The sequence below is a fragment of the Kogia breviceps genome, chromosome 5, assembly GCF_026419965.1.
Source record: "Kogia breviceps isolate mKogBre1 chromosome 5, mKogBre1 haplotype 1, whole genome shotgun sequence".
Taxonomy (NCBI): Eukaryota; Metazoa; Chordata; class Mammalia; order Artiodactyla; family Physeteridae; genus Kogia; species Kogia breviceps.
In genome coordinates, this window is record NC_081314.1 from 92027472 (window position 1) to 92046801 (window position 19330).

The following is a 19330-nucleotide window of genomic DNA, read 5'->3' on the forward strand; positions in this document are numbered from 1 at the left end:
TACCTGGAATCCAAATCAACTCAATTCTCTTCACTGCCCCAGAGGAGCCAATAGGTTGGACGTTCAAGGCCCATTTATGACTATTATTGTTATCATAATTTTTAATGTCAATCTCTATGAATTCTGCCTAATTGTACCTGAAAAGTGCTTTGTGAGTTAACCATTGTGGGATATATAATCTTGCCAATATTTTCCAAATGTGTGTTATATACCTTAAAAGGGTTATCTGGGCCTTAATACAGAAAATGAGATGACTTAAAATTATAACCTCGGTTTAAGAGGATAAAATTAATCAGTATTTCTGACAATTTCTCACCTGCTGAGACATTCATTCTTCCTAACCATAGTCCACAGCCGGAAGATGAAGGTGCAGGACAAGTCAGGAATGAGGAGGAGAATGATAGAGAAAGGGAAAAAGATACAAAAATCAAAAAGGATGACAAAGGGACAGGAAAAATAAACCTCTTCCAACATGCAGTCATTGACGGTGTTAGTAACAATACCAGCTTGACAAGATAAGATATTCACATTTTTAGATTAAATTTGAGTTAATAGAGACGAACTCAAGAAGTTAACAAAACAAAAACAAGCTTCTGATACATGCACACAGTCAAAAATGATTTGTTACAGGAAAATCTTTCACACATGTTCAACTAGAAAACAGGGAGAATAAAAACAAGATTGTATCTATAAAACAATTCTTTTTTCCAAGAAGACATTAACAAATAGTTTTTAAGGCTTAAGACTTGTAAAATGCCATTCAATGATTTGAAGCACAGTCCATCAAACTTTGTGACAAGTCGGTCTTTTAATGCCCTACATTTCTGTCACCCAGCCACATAAGAATCATTTATTCTAGCCAGCAATTTAGGCTGTTCTTCACTCTTTACTAAGTCTCAAGGCTTAAATGGAATGAATAGGTAGGAGCCTCCTAAATCCTTCCATCCTCTCACATAGCCTGCCACCTGCCTTATTTATACCTGGCCTTTATAAAGGGGAAACATCATATTTTACACTTAGCCTATACACATCACAAGGCCCACACTTTTCTTTATCTAGATCCTGAGTCTTACAAAATGGTGCTTCCGAAGCACCATGTTTCCTGCATGGTCTGACCTTGCAATAAAAAAATCAAAACAAAGAGGGTCATGCAGCTGCCGGTGAATGAACAGCAGCTGCACGCAGCATTGTGCTTCTAGCAAATGTGAAACAATTTTCCTCTAATGTGTAAAAGGGAATAATCATTAAACTAAAAGTCCACCATTGTACAGTTTTAAATCTGATAATTTCTTAAAGATGACAATGACCTTTCACTATTTGCTGGAAACAAAAACACCACACAGGGAGGTTGTCATACCTTTCTTGGACTTTCCTGCATTGAACAGAAGACAAAAGGACAAAGATTTCATTCATGCTAAAGCTTACAAAGGAATAGTTCACAAGTTGTACAAAAGCCGATAACATTACAACTTTAGGACCCGAGTCTCTGGACTCTGCTTTAAACTCTCCGAGATCTTTGTTTGCATGATTCATGCCGTCAGGTCTATTAAAAAAGTGCTTATTGAAGGAAGGCTTATACTTACACCATTGTCCTTGATGTATCCATTATGAATAAGCAGCAAAAAAATAGTTCATTTAAGTTAATTTGTGTAAGTCATAAAAATGATAAGATCTATTTAATTTGAGTTAATAAAAAATGTGCGAGGTCTGCTTTTTTTCAAAACCATGGACTTTTACTTGGTGTTTGCTATTTTAATGGAGCCAACAAGTAGTAGTGAAACAATTCCAAATGAAATTATGATTCATCCTTCCTGGTCCTTGTGGGCCACCTGTATGGGCTTAGTAGAAAATCCTGCCAATTTTATGGTCCGTTGTAGCTCTAAAAACTGCAGTCCCTGACCCTTCCTCCTCTGGGCGGGGAAGCCAAGGGTGGCAGGCTGGCCTCACAAGATACATCACATCCTCTTGGATCAGCACACATATGAGGCTTCTCTATTTCCTCAGAAGCTGTCTCATCATCACCACATGAAACTCTTTTTTTTTTTTTTTTTTTTTGCGGTACGCGGGCCTCTCACCGCTGCGGCCTCTCCCGTTGCGGAGCACAGGCTCCGGACGCGCAGGCCCAGCGGCCATGGCTCACGGGCCCAGCCGCTCCGCGGCATGTGGGATCTTCCCGGACCGGGGCACGAACCCGTGTCCCCTGCATCGGCAGGCAGACTCTCAACAACTGCGCCACCAGGGAAGCCCCAACCACATAAAACTCTTTAAGAGGAACACCACTCAGAGCTGCAGCAGGGAAAGACAGGCTGCAGACTTCTGGGGTGTACAAAAGACCCAACAGTGAAGAACAGGAGCACAAAAGACAGGTCAAAGACAATAGATTTTGTGATGGGTACCTAATGTGACCTAAGGGAATTGGCTCAGTTCTTCTTCATGGACCTAACATGGGGATTCCCATTATTTGAGGGGAACACAGACGAGAAAAATAGAGAGCAAACATCCCTCCAGTTTCACCATATTCTCACAAGAATCCTCTTACACAGTATTGTTTACAGGTTTGTTTGGTATAAAGGACTAGTTTTTCTCACTCTCTATCTTAAGGCAAAAACTTTCAACATAAAGTATGGTGCTGTGGCCAGTCCAAACTTTGATGCCTTCAGCAGTGGGAAAAATACTTTTAAAAAGAAGTCTACAAATATCACAGAGAAATGCTTCAACGGAAAACAGACTTGACCCACGAGAGAACAGTGATTAATGAGAGCCAAAATATACTCATTTATGTTTATTATTTATATACCATAAGAGCTATTTTTAGTTTCTTAAGAAATTATGATAAAATAAAAGAGAAGTTCAATCAAATGTATCTGTTATTCAAAGGTTAACACTGTAAACTTCTCATATATTATAAACCACTTTTATGAACACCATAGCTTCTATTAACTCTTAAATCACTCTGGTAATGATATGAAATCCTCATTTAAGTGATATATATATATATATATATATATATAGCTCACTTATCCATACACATATACACATTATGTATACATGCATATATATACACCAATATATAAACATATTTCTAATGATACTCGTGATTATTCCCTGGTGACATTAGCAAAGAGGCCTAGCAGTCAGAATTGCCTCTAAGCTGGCTTAGAGGGAAGGGTTTCAATTCCACTAATGAACACATTGAAAGGCCAGACGCTAATCACTCTGTCAGCATCCCCATTCACATCCCGGGCATACATCCATCACTGCATTTACCACATTTTATTGAAAGCATCTGTTTTGTTTTTCTCTTCCTCATGAGATTCTAGGCATTTCAAGGGCAAAGATCATGGAATTTATTTGCATTTTTGCTGTCTAGCACCATGCCTGCTCAAAAGTTAGGGCCAATATAAGTGGACCTAAACTATCGTGTTAACACAATAAATCTAATCTGCACGAGAAGTTCACCTCTGGAAATGCCTTACAGTATTTTCTTCTAGCCCCACAAAGACTACTTGAGAACCCCATTAGAAATGCAACATATTATTACAAAGAAACAGAACATGCTGAGAGTCCAAGTCTACCTGAAACCTAACAACCACATAGAATAAAAGCTCAACCCACTTTAAAAGGCCTAAGGGAAGTCTGTCCTGGGCCACTAGTGCTCTGTGTCAGCTCAATGAGTCTTTAGCACGTGTTCAACAGGGTGGCTCAGCCATAAACCAGGGGAGTGATTTGACTTGGTTAAGTGCCTTGGTAATCTCTCAGGATCTCAGGGGTCTTTTTTTCCTTCTCCCAATCAAATGGGAAGGTTAGTAATTCTCTGTGGGCCTTTCTGATTGGAGAAGTCTACTGAATTTATAAAGTACAATGGGTATGTACCAGCCAAATGTGCATATAGGAAAACTTATCTCAGTACAACAATAAGGAAGTATACATATGTATATCCCTCCCCTAAATGGACACATTAAGAGTAAAGCTGACTGAATCACTTTGCTGTACAGCAGAAATTAACACAACATTGTGAATCAACTATACTTCAATAAAATTAAAAAAAACAAAAAGAGTAAAGTTGAGGACTTAGGTTGATCCCCTCCCTAACGATCCCCAACTCTGTTTGGCCTCCCTCTCCCTAAGGAATTCTAATGCTTGACAAAGGACATGACACTGGGCTTAAAAGGTACCTACCTCTGAACATCCTCCGAGATTCTGAGTCTTTGGTCATGGTTGCCAGTGAGTGGGGGAGCACACTGCCACAGCTGTTACTCTGTCCCAGGGGCAGGTGGCCCTGTGAGAAACAGGAGGAAAAACTCAGGCAAACTGCAGGCCCAATGGTCCTTCTGGACACGGTCACATCGCTGCTTCCTAGCTCCTATCTAAGCACAGAAGGCAGCAAAGGTAGGTCTTTGCACCCCTTGTGTTGATGCTAAATGGTAAAGGCCAGTCGCTGTCCCTCCCCAGGAGTTCCACAGCAGTCTCAACATCACAGCCATTCCTCCAGTGGCAGCAGTTCCAAAAGTGAAGACAGATAGGGAAAACACTGTCCAAAACCACCTTAGAGAACAACTCAAAGTCCTTCATGCACAAGGAGCAGATGCAGGGACAAGAACGCATGCACATCATGCACAAGGACAGAGGAGATCTACACACGCTACTAGGGCACCAATTTCCATCTGCTCCAAGTGATCGAGTGGGCTGAAAACTGGAGACCCCTAATAGTAACTATCCCCGTAGTTTCAGCACACTTTCAAAATAGCGAATTCCTTGGAACACCAGTTTATAAAATAGATGAAAACAAAGTGATTAAGGACAAGGGAAGGACTCCAAAGTCTGTCCCACTCAAAACCTCCTTCTCACTTGCCCTTCCCCTCTTCCTGCCATGACCCCTCAGTAAGGCAGTAAAACAGGCGTGAGGGCAACTCAGGCATCAGACCACGTGGATCCACATTCTAGCTTCAGGGCCGACCAGCTTCAGGTGACCAGGTAGACCAGTCACCTAGCTTCTTTCCATCTCAGTTTTTTTTTTTTTTTTTTTTTTTTTTTTTTTGTGGTACGCGGTCCTCTCACTGTTGTGGCCTCTCCCGTTGCGGAGCACAGGCTCCGGACGCACAGGCTCAGCGGCCATGGCTCACGGGCCCAGCTGCTGCGCGGCATGTGGGATCTTCCTGGACCGGGGCACGAACACGTGTCCCCTGCACCGGCAGGCGGATTCTCAACCACTGCGCCACCAGGGAAGCCCTCCACCTCAGTTTTATCCATGTGTACGATGGGGATACTAATTAGTACCTCTACTACCTAGTGTTGTTGGGTTTTACAATAAAACAATCCACGTCAAAGGCTTAGCCCAGTGTCAGGCTCCAAGAAATGGTTCAATAAATATTTTTTGCTATTATTCCTGGAATCCAGAGCTTATGTCCTCCAATTTCCATATCTGGGATACAGCTATGGGAGTGTGTCACATAAGTGAAAGCTACTCACCACTTGTGTGGTGGTAGAAAATACCCTGGACCAGGTGCTTTGGTCCCAGAGCGTATAATTCCAAATGTCCTCTGAATAGGATAGAAAATGCTATTTAGTTATGACGTCTGCCCAACAAGCAAACTTAATGGTTTATCATTTAGCATGTTCTTTAGGGGCCTTTGCATGTCGGTGAACATAAGGACAAAGACTCACTGAAGGTGAAGCCCGTGGTTCTCCCCATGTCCTACCTTTGGGGCGGTGCTTCTCCCCATAGTAGCACTGCTGAAATGAGGGGATATGGAAGGTGTGGTTTTCTTTCGAGGCAAAGTGTCACTCAGATAGAGGCCTTCTTGGTGCTGTTTTTTCCTTTCTTCCAGACTTCTAAAATGCTTTAAATGCAAATGTAAAGCAGAATAGCAAAACTTGACTAACTGCAACAGGTCACTGAAGTAATTAAGAGGTATGCATTTACAAAGAAGCTTTGGAATTTTAACACAGAATTTTAAAAAATTGTTCAACTTAGACTTGTATTCACTAAGAAAATTGGGCTAGCATTTGGTAAGGTACATAGACACTGGAAGAATTTATTACTGAACCTAGAAAAATTCAGAAAGATCCACCTGTCATTTCTGTAGTAGTGCCTGCTGCCTTGGGGCCTCAGGACAACTTACAAATTATTATGATGGTTGCCATGTGGATGGCGGAACAGCCAGTGGACAAAGCAAGTAAGCAGTTTCTCCCTTTGTCTGTCTGGACAGTTCTGTGTGATGGCACAGATCCCAGTGTGAGGAGAATAAGAAAAGGGAGAAGGAAGAAATGAAGAGAAAGCATAAACAGGGAAGTGGGTTTAAAGTTAGAATCATATTTCAATCACATAAACACACTCCAAATCCACATAACGTTTCCATATAAGGCATCCTTCTAGATTGAAAAAAGATCTTGGCCAAGGAGCCTCTATAGCAATCCCTCACATTTAAAAATCCTCCTGTTGACTATTTCATTTTTTTTTTCAGATTCCTAAGGCAAAATTTTTGCCAACTCGAAACTTATCCAAATTTTTCTTGGCCTCCCCCAAAATGTCTTCAATAGTAAATTTATTTCCTAATTAGAGGTTCTTTAGGTTTGATCATTTTTATACTGAACTCAGGCTTTTGAAATATGTAAAAATTAATGCAACTTTGGGTTATCAAACTTACTATCAATCTCCAAACATGCCAATCATGAAGAATATCTGCAATTTAACTTTATAATTATCTGTTTATACTAGATATTTATTAACCTAAAAGTAATGAGGAGATGTAGTCCTTTAACCAAAGGTAATAGATAGTAAAGGTAGCTGTAAGAAAGGTAAGGGCTGGGCATAGGAAACCAGAGCTCACCTACTTTGGCGGGTGGGGGGTGTCTATTGACTGACTCCTTAGGATCTTCTAAGGCCAAATTCACATAAGGATTTGATTATAGGTGGAAAGGAGTCTCAAAATAGATTTTTTGAATACCCAAGCATGAGTATGCATAGAATGTATCAAAAGGAGGGCAACACTTTTGGAATAATAAATTATCTATTTTAAAAAGTGCAATAAAAAACTATTGTTCTATGGACCAAAGGCACTGCTTGTGGTGTTACCCTGGACAAGCTACTTACCAATGCTGAACCTCAGTTCCCTAAATATCAATATGGAGTTAGTTCGTAATTCACAGGATTGTTAGAAGGAAGAAATGAGACATTTGTAAAATGTTGAGGAAATTTTGGCTCATAGCAGAGGAATGATGTCTTTTATTATGGTTTCAATAATGTGTAAGGAAAATATTTTGTGTTGACACAGCAACTTTTTACACCATGGATTTTATGGACATAATTATTATGATTTTGAAAAATACCTGAAGTAAGTTGCAATATTTTCGTTGAATGGGAACTGAAGCATGAGGATGTGAAACTAGCTCAAACATATCAAAAGCCAGGAGAGGACAATCAAGGTCTCAAACTTTCTAACAATCCCCACGCTCTTAGGCCATAATAAATGTCCTTAAAAAAAACAGGAGTATGCATCTTATCTTTTTAAAAAATACCTTCAGAAAAGTTGAAGATTTCACATCAGTAAGTTTGCTGTTAAGGTGAAACTAAACATGGGTTCCTAATTACCTGCTGGTCCTGCTGCTGCTGCCTTCTGTGTTTCTTAGCTGGTAGAGGAGGTGGTGTGTCATTTAAAGGAAAAGAATCGACAGATGTAGCCATGACTTCAGGCCAAGGGGCCGATGGAGGCTGAGTGATAGGATGAGGAGAAAGGGTGGAAGGAAACATAAATCCAGAACAGACAGGTGCTCTTTGCTTTATAGAAGAAAGAAAAACTATATATGTGTCCATATGAAATGAAAGAATAAGACAAAGAAATGAAATCGATAATCTGATTGTTTTGTTTTCTTATATGTTACTCAAGGAGGCATAAATAATGGGCAGTATCTTTCAATTTAGCCTCTTGTTAAGATTCCACACTGTGAGCAACTTGGATCCGTAAGAGGTATTTTAATTTACTATTATTTATGCCTCCCCAGATATTTTAAAGCAGCTTAATATTCAAAAGAAATCCATACTGCAAAACAAAATAGAAGATGAAATCAAACTGGAAAGGTGATTCAAACCAACAATTTTAGAAAGGCTTTTTGGTTTCTGAGAAAAGTAGGTTGGGCTAAAGTGCTAAGAGATATATATGTGTGTGTGTGTGTGTGTGTGTGTGTGTATATATATATATATATGTATCGTTCATTTTTCTGAACTTACTTCTCCTAGTACTCTATACTCTGTACCATATATTTCATGGTTTCTAGTATTATCATTGGTAGGGCACTACCCCCAAATCGGTCTGTTTTTTCATCTCACCATCACTCTGGCCCTCTGGTCAACCAAACAAATATTTGTCTCACACACCCTTATTTTCAGTTAACCATGGGTTAATTTTTGACATGAGGAAAGCAGTGAATGAATGAAATGGCATGCCAACACACCTCTTTATTTTGTGGCTGGCTCACCAGCACAGCTGTGGTAGGCCCAGTGGCAACAGCATCAGCATCAGCAGGGAACTGAGTGGAAGGGGAGAGATTCGTGGAATTGCCACATGGCTCATTAATTTCATTTACAATGATATAGCCCTAAAAGGAGGAATTCAGAAGTTAAACACAAGGAAAGCAAGAGCTGAGGCATGCGAGAGTATTAATGCTCCGGTACAATGGAGTTAGCTTAGAGCATCACAGCCAGATATCTGTGGTATTATCAGATGTTTCATTAAGGCAGTCATCAACTATTAAAATGGATTTATGGTGCTTAATCTTGAAAAATGATATTTCAAACATTAAAAGTAAATTTTCAGATAAAATCAAAATGACTTCATTGTAAATAACCCAGTACCTTTGATTTAAATATCCATCCATATCGGCATTCATTCTATTGACTGAATAGGTTGTCACTACACAGCATTTAAAATCATCACAAGCAAAAATAAATATGAGACATAAAATCGACAGTGCTATCACTCTCTAATTCAAGAGCCTTTTCCATAAATCTTTATTTTTAGATTTTTCCTTCTTCTGTTTCCTGACAAATTACAGAGTGAATAAATGTAGACTAAAGGCTACTGGTTTTTGCACTAAGGCATTTATAAAGCAGTAATTTATTCGTAATGGAAACTTGCTTTTAGATGTCTCAACAAAATGAAAATAAAAAGGACACTGTTCTCTTGTGAGCCTTCCTTAGCAAGAGAAACGTGTATACACACGTGCACACACACACATACACACAAATCCCTAAGATGAAGTTGCAGCTTGAGGATGTTTCAATTTAAGGCAGCTTGCCCAACTCCCAACTCTACCCCTAGGTCAGAGAATTTCCAGTTACTTTTAAATTCAATGATTCGGTTCTGGCTTCAGCTTAGAGAAAATACCCATGAATCAAAATTGATGAGAATCAAAACTCCTGAATTTACATTTGAGGAAAAGGCACTTGTAAATTCCCATGGAAAGTAATTGTACAGACCGTTCATGATTTTCACCACACTAATAAAACAGTATGAAAAAAAGAATAAAGGGTATAAATTAATATCTCTCTTTTAAAAGTAAACTGAGTTAAATTTAACACTTGGATTCTTCTATTTGCCCATCAATCCTTTCAAACAGTGGCTCCAGGAAAGGCAAGATATTGTTATGTAGGTGAAGCAAAAATTGCAGGCTGCAAGCAAGGTTTTCACTGAGAATTTATAATTCTGACAAAGTGGAGAAAGCCAGAGTTGACTGTTTATAAATTAGAGGTATCAAAATGCTGCCGAATTCAGTCTTGCACTTCAGAAAGGGGCAATAGATACTATGTAAAGTTTTATAAGATTAAATTGAAGAAAGGAAGTTGACAAATAGGTTGTCAAATTTATTTTATCTTTGATAATGAATGACAGTGAAGAGTAACAGCTTTGAGTTATTCTTTTGCTAAGTTGATAGTAGAATCTTTCAAAACCAAGGTTGGATTCTTTATATGAGTCATAACCATATATCCTAACTAATTGCTTCAAAAATGTATGTCATTTGCCAAAAGTGGGGCTTGTTTAAAAGAGTTGGATATAAATTCATCACTCTTTAAAAAAAGAGACAGAATGAGAATGAGAGAGAGAGAGAAAGAAGGAAAGAGGGAGGGAGAGGAAGGAAGGAAGGAAGGAAGGAAGGAAAGAAAGAAGGAAGGAAGGAAGGAAGGAAGGGAGGGAGGGAGGAAGAAAGGAGAAAATCAAAACATCTTCTGAGCCAAGTCTGCTTGACATGAAGGAGGACACACAGCCACTCAACAAACACAAGAGTTGCAGACACACCAATACAGTCAAAAAGGCAAATTGGATTTTGACAACAGGAGGGCTGCAGAGAATAAGAACAACTCTTGAATAGAAAGGGAAAGATTTTATTCTTCTAAGAGGTGAAGTGACCTTAGAGCTTATCTAATGCATTTGGAAGCCACAAGCCCTTCAAACTCAGTATGTCCAGAGTCAAACTGCATTTCCCTCTCAAATCTATTCTTTCCCCAGTCTTCCCTATCTCAGTAACAGCTACTCACCATCAACCTCATTATTCAAACTGGAATAACGGCAGCATTCCTGACAATACCCTCAATTTACTTCATCCCCACATCCAATCTATCAACAAGAACTGTCAACTCTGTCTCCAAAGTATTTCTGCATCCAGTTAATTTTCTCCATCTCTCTTCATTTGTTCAAATCCAAGCCACCAGCACCTCCAGCCTATATTATTGCAATCACCACTATACTGGTTTCCTGGCATCTCCTCTTTATAATCCAGTAGAGCAGCCCACAGTGATCTTTAACAAATGGACCTCAAATAATGTCACTTCCCTGCTTAAAATCCCTCAGTGGCTTCCCATCCACATAAAATAAACCAAATTTCTTTAACATGACTCACAAGACCAGCCCTTGCCCACCTAACTGACAACCTTATTCCACTACACTCCATTCACAACCACCCTGTATGCAGTGAATCTGCTGGATTTGTGTTCTAAATAATGGAGAGAAACTATGAAACTGAACGGTCTAAAAAAGTTTTTTGGAAACATTTCACAAATGCTTCCAAGGGACATATTATTCACTCCTATTATGTGATGAGCATTTACCTCACACACCTACAGACACACACACACACACACACACAGACACACACACACACACACACACACACTGCTTTCTATGAAGGAATTCCTAACTCTGCTGTCTTTTTTTTTTCTGCTGTCTTTTTAAAGCAGTTTATAAATAAAGGGTTTTTTGTCATTATGAAAAATTTTATGCAGAAGCAAGCTTTTTCTTTAGCTTTTTGAAAAAAATAAAACTATTTTCTTTCTCAGTCAGGGTTTTAATTTTCCAAATCCGAGTTAAAATATTTAACCATTATAGCAATGTAGCTCTGTAAAAAGATATTTGGGAAAGGGTGGCGATGGGGCCTGGGAAAAGATGGCTGTTGGGATAAAGAGAGTGTACAACTTAATGTAAACAAGATTTTCCGATTTGGGGGCATAGACAACATTGGGGGAAAAAGGAGACAGAGATGTTTGGGGGCATTTTCACGTTCTAGAAGACTTAGGAGAAAGAGAAGAAAGTAGGAAAGAGGAGAAACTGAGAAAGGAAAATGGAGGAAGGAAAGAAGAAAATTTAAGACTAGCTTTGGTCTGGATCCTAAATTTTTTGAAACTTCAAGTTAATCCACAATGTCACTGTTGAGAAAAGTATACACACACACACACACACACACACACACACACACACAGAGTGAATCTGCATTAGACACAAAGATAATCCCTGAAATTCTCAAAGAACGAATAACAAAAGGCAGGAAAACCATCAAAGCATTGAGTGCTTTCATAAGTCACTTCAGTTAGTGTTTTTCCTAGTCAGCTAATCGCATAAAACTGAGGCACATCTCCTGAGTTCTAAGGTGATATGAGTAAACAAGAAAAACCACAGCTTACCTCTTTTAGAGTATTAGGGTTGACAGGAAACCCTTTGCCCCCAGAGAGGCTGGAGTATTTCTTTTCCAAATTACAAAGATTTTCCTTTTCCTGAAGGAACACAAAATCTATTAAACTGAGTCAACCTTGTATTTCCCTGATGACTAACAACTGAGTATTCTTTCATGGGACTTATTGACTCTTCACATAACTTCTCTTGTGAAGTGTTTCAATTCCAGTCTTTTGTCTGTTTTTTAAAAATTTATTTATTGGTTGTTTATTTACTATTTTTGAGTTTGTAGGAGTTTTTAATATATTCTGGATACAAGCCTTCTGTCATTTCCTCTTTGAGAAATCTTTGTTTACTCCAAGGCCATGAAGGTGTACTTGCACACCTGTATTTTCTAGAAACTTTTTCACCTTAATTTTTAGGTCTATAATCTGTCTCAAATTAATTTATATGCATGGTGTGAGGATGAATAGTATTGAGAGTCATTATTTTCCATGTTTACCTAGTTGATCCAGCACCACATGCTGGACTGTCCTTTCCCTACTGGATTGTCTTAGAACCTTTGTCAAGAATCAATAGACAGTATATGTGTGGGTCTATTTCTGGACTGTGTTCCATTCCTTTGATCTATATGTCTATTTGTATGCCAGTACCACACCCTCTTAAATACTATGGCATTATAGTAAAACTTGAAGTCAAATAGTATAAATCCTCCAACTTTGTTGTTCTTATTCAAAGTTGTTTCAGCTATTCTATACCCTTTACATTTTCATATACAGTTGATTCTCATTATCTGCAGTAGTTGTGTACTATAATGTTGCCATGAACACTGAACTAGAGAATATTGAACTATTGGGTTTCTGGTCACAATATTTTCATCAACTCATTAATGCATAACTTTGTTTTATGTGTGTCTGTTTTTAAAGACATCTTATTTAATATACAATGTTGATACATTAACATTAAATTCATAGCCAACAGCACCATAATTCATGCCTGAAAGCTGTTTATCTAACACATGTATTTTCACCATAAGGTACATCACAGCCTTCCTGCCCTTAGGAACACCAGACAATACTTTAGCACTTGTGAGCCACTTTAAACAGCAAAATCACCAAAAAGCACAAAAATGTGAAAACATGGCACTAAACAGTCCATAAAAAGGACACTTGTTTACAGTAAAAGAGCTGAAACTAGAAGGCAGAGAAGTGCCTTGTTCAATCTCAGCTGGGAACATGCATGTCCGTTGAGTGACTCAAATTTTTCACTGCTCTCTGCCTGTCCATCAATGACTGCATGACAAGTATTAATTTTAGGGTTACAAATGAATTTTAGTGAGCAGATGGGTTCACAAATACAGACTCCATGAATAATGAAGATCAACTGCAAATTTTAGCATCAACTTGTCAATTTCTACAAAAAAATCTGTTAGAATTTTTATTGGGCCTTCGCCAGGAAGACCCACATGCAAATAATTGGAGTTCAAAACACCAGAGCAACTGAGCCAAAATGTTTGAGAGCAGTAAAAAGAGCAGAATATGTTTTACCTATTTGATGAAAAATATGATTTTTTTAAAAGAAGAAAATCAGAAAACATACAGATTTTTCATACTTTGGATTTTCACACCATGGAAAAGCATGAATAAAATGTCTTTGCTTATTTTCTGTATTATAGTTAATCATTCAGAGCATCAGCTCATTAATGTGGAGGATTAAATAAAAATGTTCATAAAAAATTCTTCCTCAAATTATAATTCACTATTCTTTTTTTTTTTTTTTTTTTTGTGATACGCGGGCCTCTCACTGTCGTGGCCTCTCCCGTTGCGGAGCACAGGCTCCGGACACGCAGGCTCAGTGGCCATGGCTCACGGGCCCGGCCGCTCCGCGGCACGTGGGATCCTCCCGGACCGGGGCACGAACCCGCGTCCCCTGCATCGGCAGGCGGACTCCCAACCACTGCACCACCAGGGAAGCCCATAATTCACTATTCTTTATTAAAAGGTACTTACTTTGATGGAAGCAACTTTCCCTGAGTTGGAACCTGTGTTTTACTGCAACCAGTGCTGAAAAGGAAATACTTACTCTCTGTAACATCATTATTAAGTTATTCTTTTCTTTCACAAAATGATCTTGTTCTCTCTGAGCCTGCTGGACAATGTGATTAGCTTGCTTTTTCAATGCAGAAATTTTTTCCTGGAAGAAAAAAAAAAAACAAAAAAACGACCATAGAGATGTACATTAGACATTCAAAGGTTTTCCAGTCTGTCCTGGGAAAGGGAGAAAAAGTGTTATAACCTGAAGCACAGTGACCACATTTCATTGATGGTAGGTAGGCAGTGATTATTACCCAGAGATGATGAGCAGTTTCTTTGAACTGACAAGCTCAAGGCTTTTCTTTACCTAAGGCCAAGTGATTCAAAATCTATTTCAAGAACCTGGAAGTCAACAGGAAATCTTGTGTTAGAATATAAATGAATTTTTGGCATCATTTTGGGAGATTCCTCATGAGAAAGAACAATGGAATTTCTTATTTAAACCGAAAGCTTAAGAAGTCACCTTCTCCATTGTCCTCTCCCTCAACTTTATCAGTTTAGTACAGAGCACAGGGGTGCGATTCTAAATTCTGGAACAAGAGCTGAATTCCGGACTGGACATCCGGGTGCTCAGGGCTGGATGGAGGCGGTCATCTACATAGCGTTCCATGAGGCTGCTTCTAGTAGTAGTAAACTATCAGCCGTCTTTGAGAACTACTAGGCAATGGGAACAGAGGAATTCTAAAAGAGACTGTTCGTAGAATTATTCTAAATCCAGTTACTATGATTGCAAAAGCAAGTAATTTAAAACAAATATCTAGATTTCTGATTTTCTCTACCTTGGTTTTCACATTGATATTCATAAATGCATCAAGCAACAATGACTATAGCAGGTCTCAGTTTACCTAGTTGGGAGCACCATTTGGCATGTAAATGGCAGCCTCCATAATCTGCCAAATGTGACATGTGGTTAAACACACAAAGATATTCATATATAACAGATATACAGACAGATGGACACATGTTATAGCTATATTAATAACGATTACTGTCACATAGCAAGGGGTATATTTTGACTTTTCACATTGAACAACACCTGGCAAAAGTACCTTTCTAGTAACAATGTTCCGTTGATATTCAGCCACTTCACGCAGGAGCTGCTGGGTCAGGTTCTCCTTTTCCTCATCTAGACGGCTCTCACGCTCAAGCTGCTGGAATTCCAGGTCTTCAAAGTGTTTGCTCTCCACATCCAACAGATCAGCATCCTTTGGAGAAAAGAGAATGAAAACAAGACACACCAGAATAGCTGCAGCATTCTTAATGTGAAGAAAAAATTATTAAAAGCAAAAAGACCAAAATATTTTTCCAGTTACAACACTGACCAGGGTTAGAACATGATAATCCTCTCTCTGGAGTTAAACCCCAGAGCAGTGACTTTAGGATGAAATTGAAAGGGACTGGGTTAGGGGTGGGAGGGCAGCATCTATTTCACCATTGGTTTCAGACTGCTCTGTGGTTGTAGGAATTCTTGCTACCAGGTGGCTTTCAAATGGATCATGAATTATAAAAAGAATTCAATAAATAACCTAAACATTATCTGCAGATCAAAGGCGTGACATAATCTCTTGAGAAAAATTCCTGTTTTCCACAAATTTTCAAATGAAATGAGACTTTAGTATAAAGATTAAATTAAATATTCGAAAGTTGTTGACTATAAAAAAAAAGATTCAAAAGTTGGCATACATACAGATCAGAGGTCTCTAAGAGGAATATATATGCCCAAATGGCATACCACACAAGGCACTGGGATGTGAGGAAGGAATATTAGGGCTTCTTTACATTTTTTTTAGTTTTTCCTCTTCTTTTACAAATTCTCAATAAATGTTCTCTAATGTACTTTCAAGTAGAGTAGTATATGTACATTATTTTAAAAGAATATTTTGAGCACGTATGTAATACATATATACATTTATAATATAAATGTATAATATAAATGACCTATATGTATGTATATGTAGGCATGCATGCTCAAATAATTTTAATGAAGGGAGAAGTCACCAAAAACATTTGAAGATTGGAGTTGAAGATTGGAGTTCTTAAACTGGGCTTCTGTGAATCCCTTAAAATTGTTTTCTTTTTATTAGAAACGGTAGGAACCACAGCATTCATCAAGCACAAAGAATGACTCGAAAGGTTAAGCACTCGAAAGGTTAACTGAAAGGTTAAGATTATTCTAGGAATAATCTTCAGGACATTTAAGAACAAACAGAAATCACATAAGTCAGATAGTCTAGAAGAGGCATTCTCCAACCTATGAGATGTCTGAAGACAGGAGTGAATCTGCATCTGAGCAGAGACTGCTGCATGTTGTATGAGTTGTTCTCCCATCTACTTAAAAAACAAAAAAACAAAACCACACACACACACAAAAACCTCCTTATTTTGGGAGCCTTTGACAGAACTGTAAATGTGGTATGTATAGAAGATTTTTTAAAAAATATAATTTATAAATAATTAATGACCAAAAAAGAAAAAGGCTCATAGCACTACATGGGTAAAAGTGCCAGGGCATTTTTTTCAATCGACACATTAAAAAGAGTTCGATAAATAAATATATGATAAATTAGATAAATATATGATAAATTAGATCTATATCAGTATTTAAACACACCACCCCTTCCCCTGGTTTTTATATAAGTGATAAACTTATATATAAGTCTTCTAATCAAATGGAATTTTTCTATCTTCTGGAATGAGTTTATTCTGGGGATGATTCACAGAAGGACTATGTGCTACCATGAAATTACAACCAACACTATAGCAACAAGATTATTATGTCAACACAGACAGTGGATTCTCAAAGCCTAAGAACAGGAAAGACAATTTGAAAAACATATTCAGCATTTCTTAAAGCTTCTTTATATTTTAATTGGCCAAATGTAAAGTGGTCTTGGTTTCAAGTAACTGGGTGACATTTCAAGTTTACCAGACATTTCATGCTTATAACTTCTACAGGAATTTATGAATGTGGACCAAATCTAGTCACTGCTAAAGGAACTGAGACATAACACTAGTGTTATGTCTTGAAACAAAATATCTGTAGTCTTAAAACATCAGTGATATGTTTATTCATACAGGCCTCCATACTCAAGTTTTTAAGGTTTTTCCGTTAAACTTGGTTTGCAGCTAAAGCTTATTGAGATAAAAATTTTAATAGGCTTTTTTTTTTTTTTTTTTAGTTTATAAAGAATCTTCATTCAAAGTGGGCATATGGCTCACAATATATACACTATGCTAGCAGTCGCTTACTCCACATCTGGTTAATGTGCAACATATGCTATTTTAACCACATGAAGGTCACAGAGCCATTAATTTATTTGTAGTAAATATTTAAACCACTACATGAAAATAATAGCACACTAGGCAGGAAAGTTGAAAATTAAAGCTTAGCTCAGCACTCAGATTTCTCTGGTGTAATCATCTGATCAAGTTATCTAAACCATTAAAACGTGTGTATATAAACTTACACTGTGAAAGAAAAACAACTTGGGAGGGGAAAAAACTTTTACAAGATTTTAGATAAGAATAAGAATTCAAGAGATGGAATTTGGGGGCAGAAGTAGTTTAATTGAGCACAGAATAATATATACAGGAAGCTCAAAGTCAAGTGTATGACTTAGTTGAGTGAAAATTTTAACTAAACTTCTCCACTAAAAGAACAGGACAAGGGCACAAGGGCTTCCCTCGTGGAGCAGTGGTTGAGAGTTCACCCGCCGATGCAGGGGACGCAGGTTCGTGCCCTGGTCCGGGAAGATGCCACATGCCACGGAGCGGCTGGGCCCGTGAGCCATGGCCAATGGCCACTGAGCCTGCGCGTCCAGAGCCTGTGCTCTGCAACTGGAGAGGCCACAGCAGTGAGAGGCCCGCGTACCGCAAAAAAAAAAAAAAAAAGACAAATCTCTACTGGCTGGCAAGTTCAAAGGCCAGGCGTGAAAGGAAATAAGACAGCTGTGCTAAAGAAAATTCAACGGAATTCCTTTTTTCCTTCCAATAACTTTTTTGAGAATGTACATGGCAGACGTTTACATGTACAACTTTATGTTTTCTTTGCCTAGTAGAGGAACAGAAAGAAGAGACTAGATGTGGAATGGCCAGGAGAGATTACAAGAATAATCTTATGACAACTCAAGGTCAATTTTGAAAGCAAATTTAAACAGAGATCAGGGTTTGTTACTATTTCTCCATCTTATGTGCTACAGTCACTTTTTTGCATACTTTTGGAATCTGGAAAAAGACAATGGAAATCATGTAGTACGATCTTCTCATTTTATACATGAGGATATTGAGGCCCACTGAGGTTGAATGACTTGTCCAAGGTTAAAGGATAAACTCATTGTAGAGCTAGTGAGAAAAAAAAAAAAAAAAAAAGGCTCCTAATTGTAGATATCACTGAACAGAACTGTTTAAAAACCAAGAGAGCGAAATCAACCATTCAGCTGAGTAAATAAATACCAAAACACAACAATACTATCCTAGCCAGTCCTCTCCAGCAGATGAAAGGCTCAATTTTCTTCAGGGGTTTTTTTCTCACACTACTTGTATTCCAGGGAACAATTCGATTGGTGAGCCCATTGTCAACTACATTAAACCATGGGCCATGAAATCAACATCGGATGAAAACTGTATTCTGCTTCTAAAGCAATGATTTAGGGGTCAGAAGCCCAGTCATAAATCCATAGTGCTGCATGCACAGAATCATTCTATAATTTCAGTGTATTTGAGACAGCATACAGTTTAAGAAAATGATTTTCTTCCTATTCATTTATTTTCTATTTTGTCTGACTTGCTGCCTAATGAAGTTACTTGTAATAAAATCAACTTTATTGACTCTAGCTTAAATGCCTTGGGGAAAGCTTTGTAATGAAGTGCTATTCTGGAGTGTTCGAAAGTCTGAAGGGAAATGAGTTGTGATAAGACAGGAAGTTCCAGTATGAATGGACTTCTCATGAAATAAGTGAACTTTTTACTGATTAAGCCAAAGGACTGGTGAAGAGTTATTTTGGTCATCATCCTTCCCTGGAAAACAGAATTAGTAGTTCTCTTAATATCAGGTGAACAGAAGCTAGCACGAACCAGTTTTCTCTCCTAAGGAAAGGGGTTTTATGATAAGAATTTTGCACTCTGCTTGGAAAGGAAAAGGAAGGAGTCTTTGCCTTCAATTAGTGGAATAGGCTGTCTGTATTATTTCCTTTCCTCGTTTGTAGTCAAAATCCTTGGAACATATACAAATTTATGAGTTATCCTATAGAATCTAACAGATTAAGCAAATTAATTTGTAATTACTTAATTACAAAATTA

The 19330-nt window shown here is 38.1% G+C and overlaps 1 protein-coding gene across 43 annotated transcripts in view; it reads right to left on the bottom strand.

The window, feature by feature from the left end:
• Positions 1–19330, bottom strand: part of PHLDB2 (pleckstrin homology like domain family B member 2) — a 135824-nt gene that overhangs the window by 19336 nt on the left and 97158 nt on the right. For 9 of the 43 annotated variants that reach the window (XM_067034655.1, XM_067034652.1, XM_067034661.1 and 6 more), the window contains 9 exons: positions 15082–15237; positions 14022–14132; positions 11951–12040; positions 8452–8595; positions 7592–7777; positions 5700–5840; positions 4180–4279; positions 1358–1372; positions 317–337 (listed from right to left, as the gene is read on the bottom strand). In XM_067034655.1, coding sequence (XP_066890756.1) covers positions 317–337; positions 1358–1372; positions 4180–4279; positions 5700–5840; positions 7592–7777; positions 8452–8595; positions 11951–12040; positions 14022–14132; positions 15082–15237 — 964 coding nt within the window. The remainder of the gene's footprint in view (positions 1–316; positions 338–1357; positions 1373–4179; positions 4280–5699; positions 5841–7591; positions 7778–8451; positions 8596–11950; positions 12041–14021; positions 14133–15081; positions 15238–19330) is intronic. The other 34 variants (XM_059063594.2, XM_059063592.2, XM_059063598.2 and 31 more) reach the window with 16 other exon arrangements.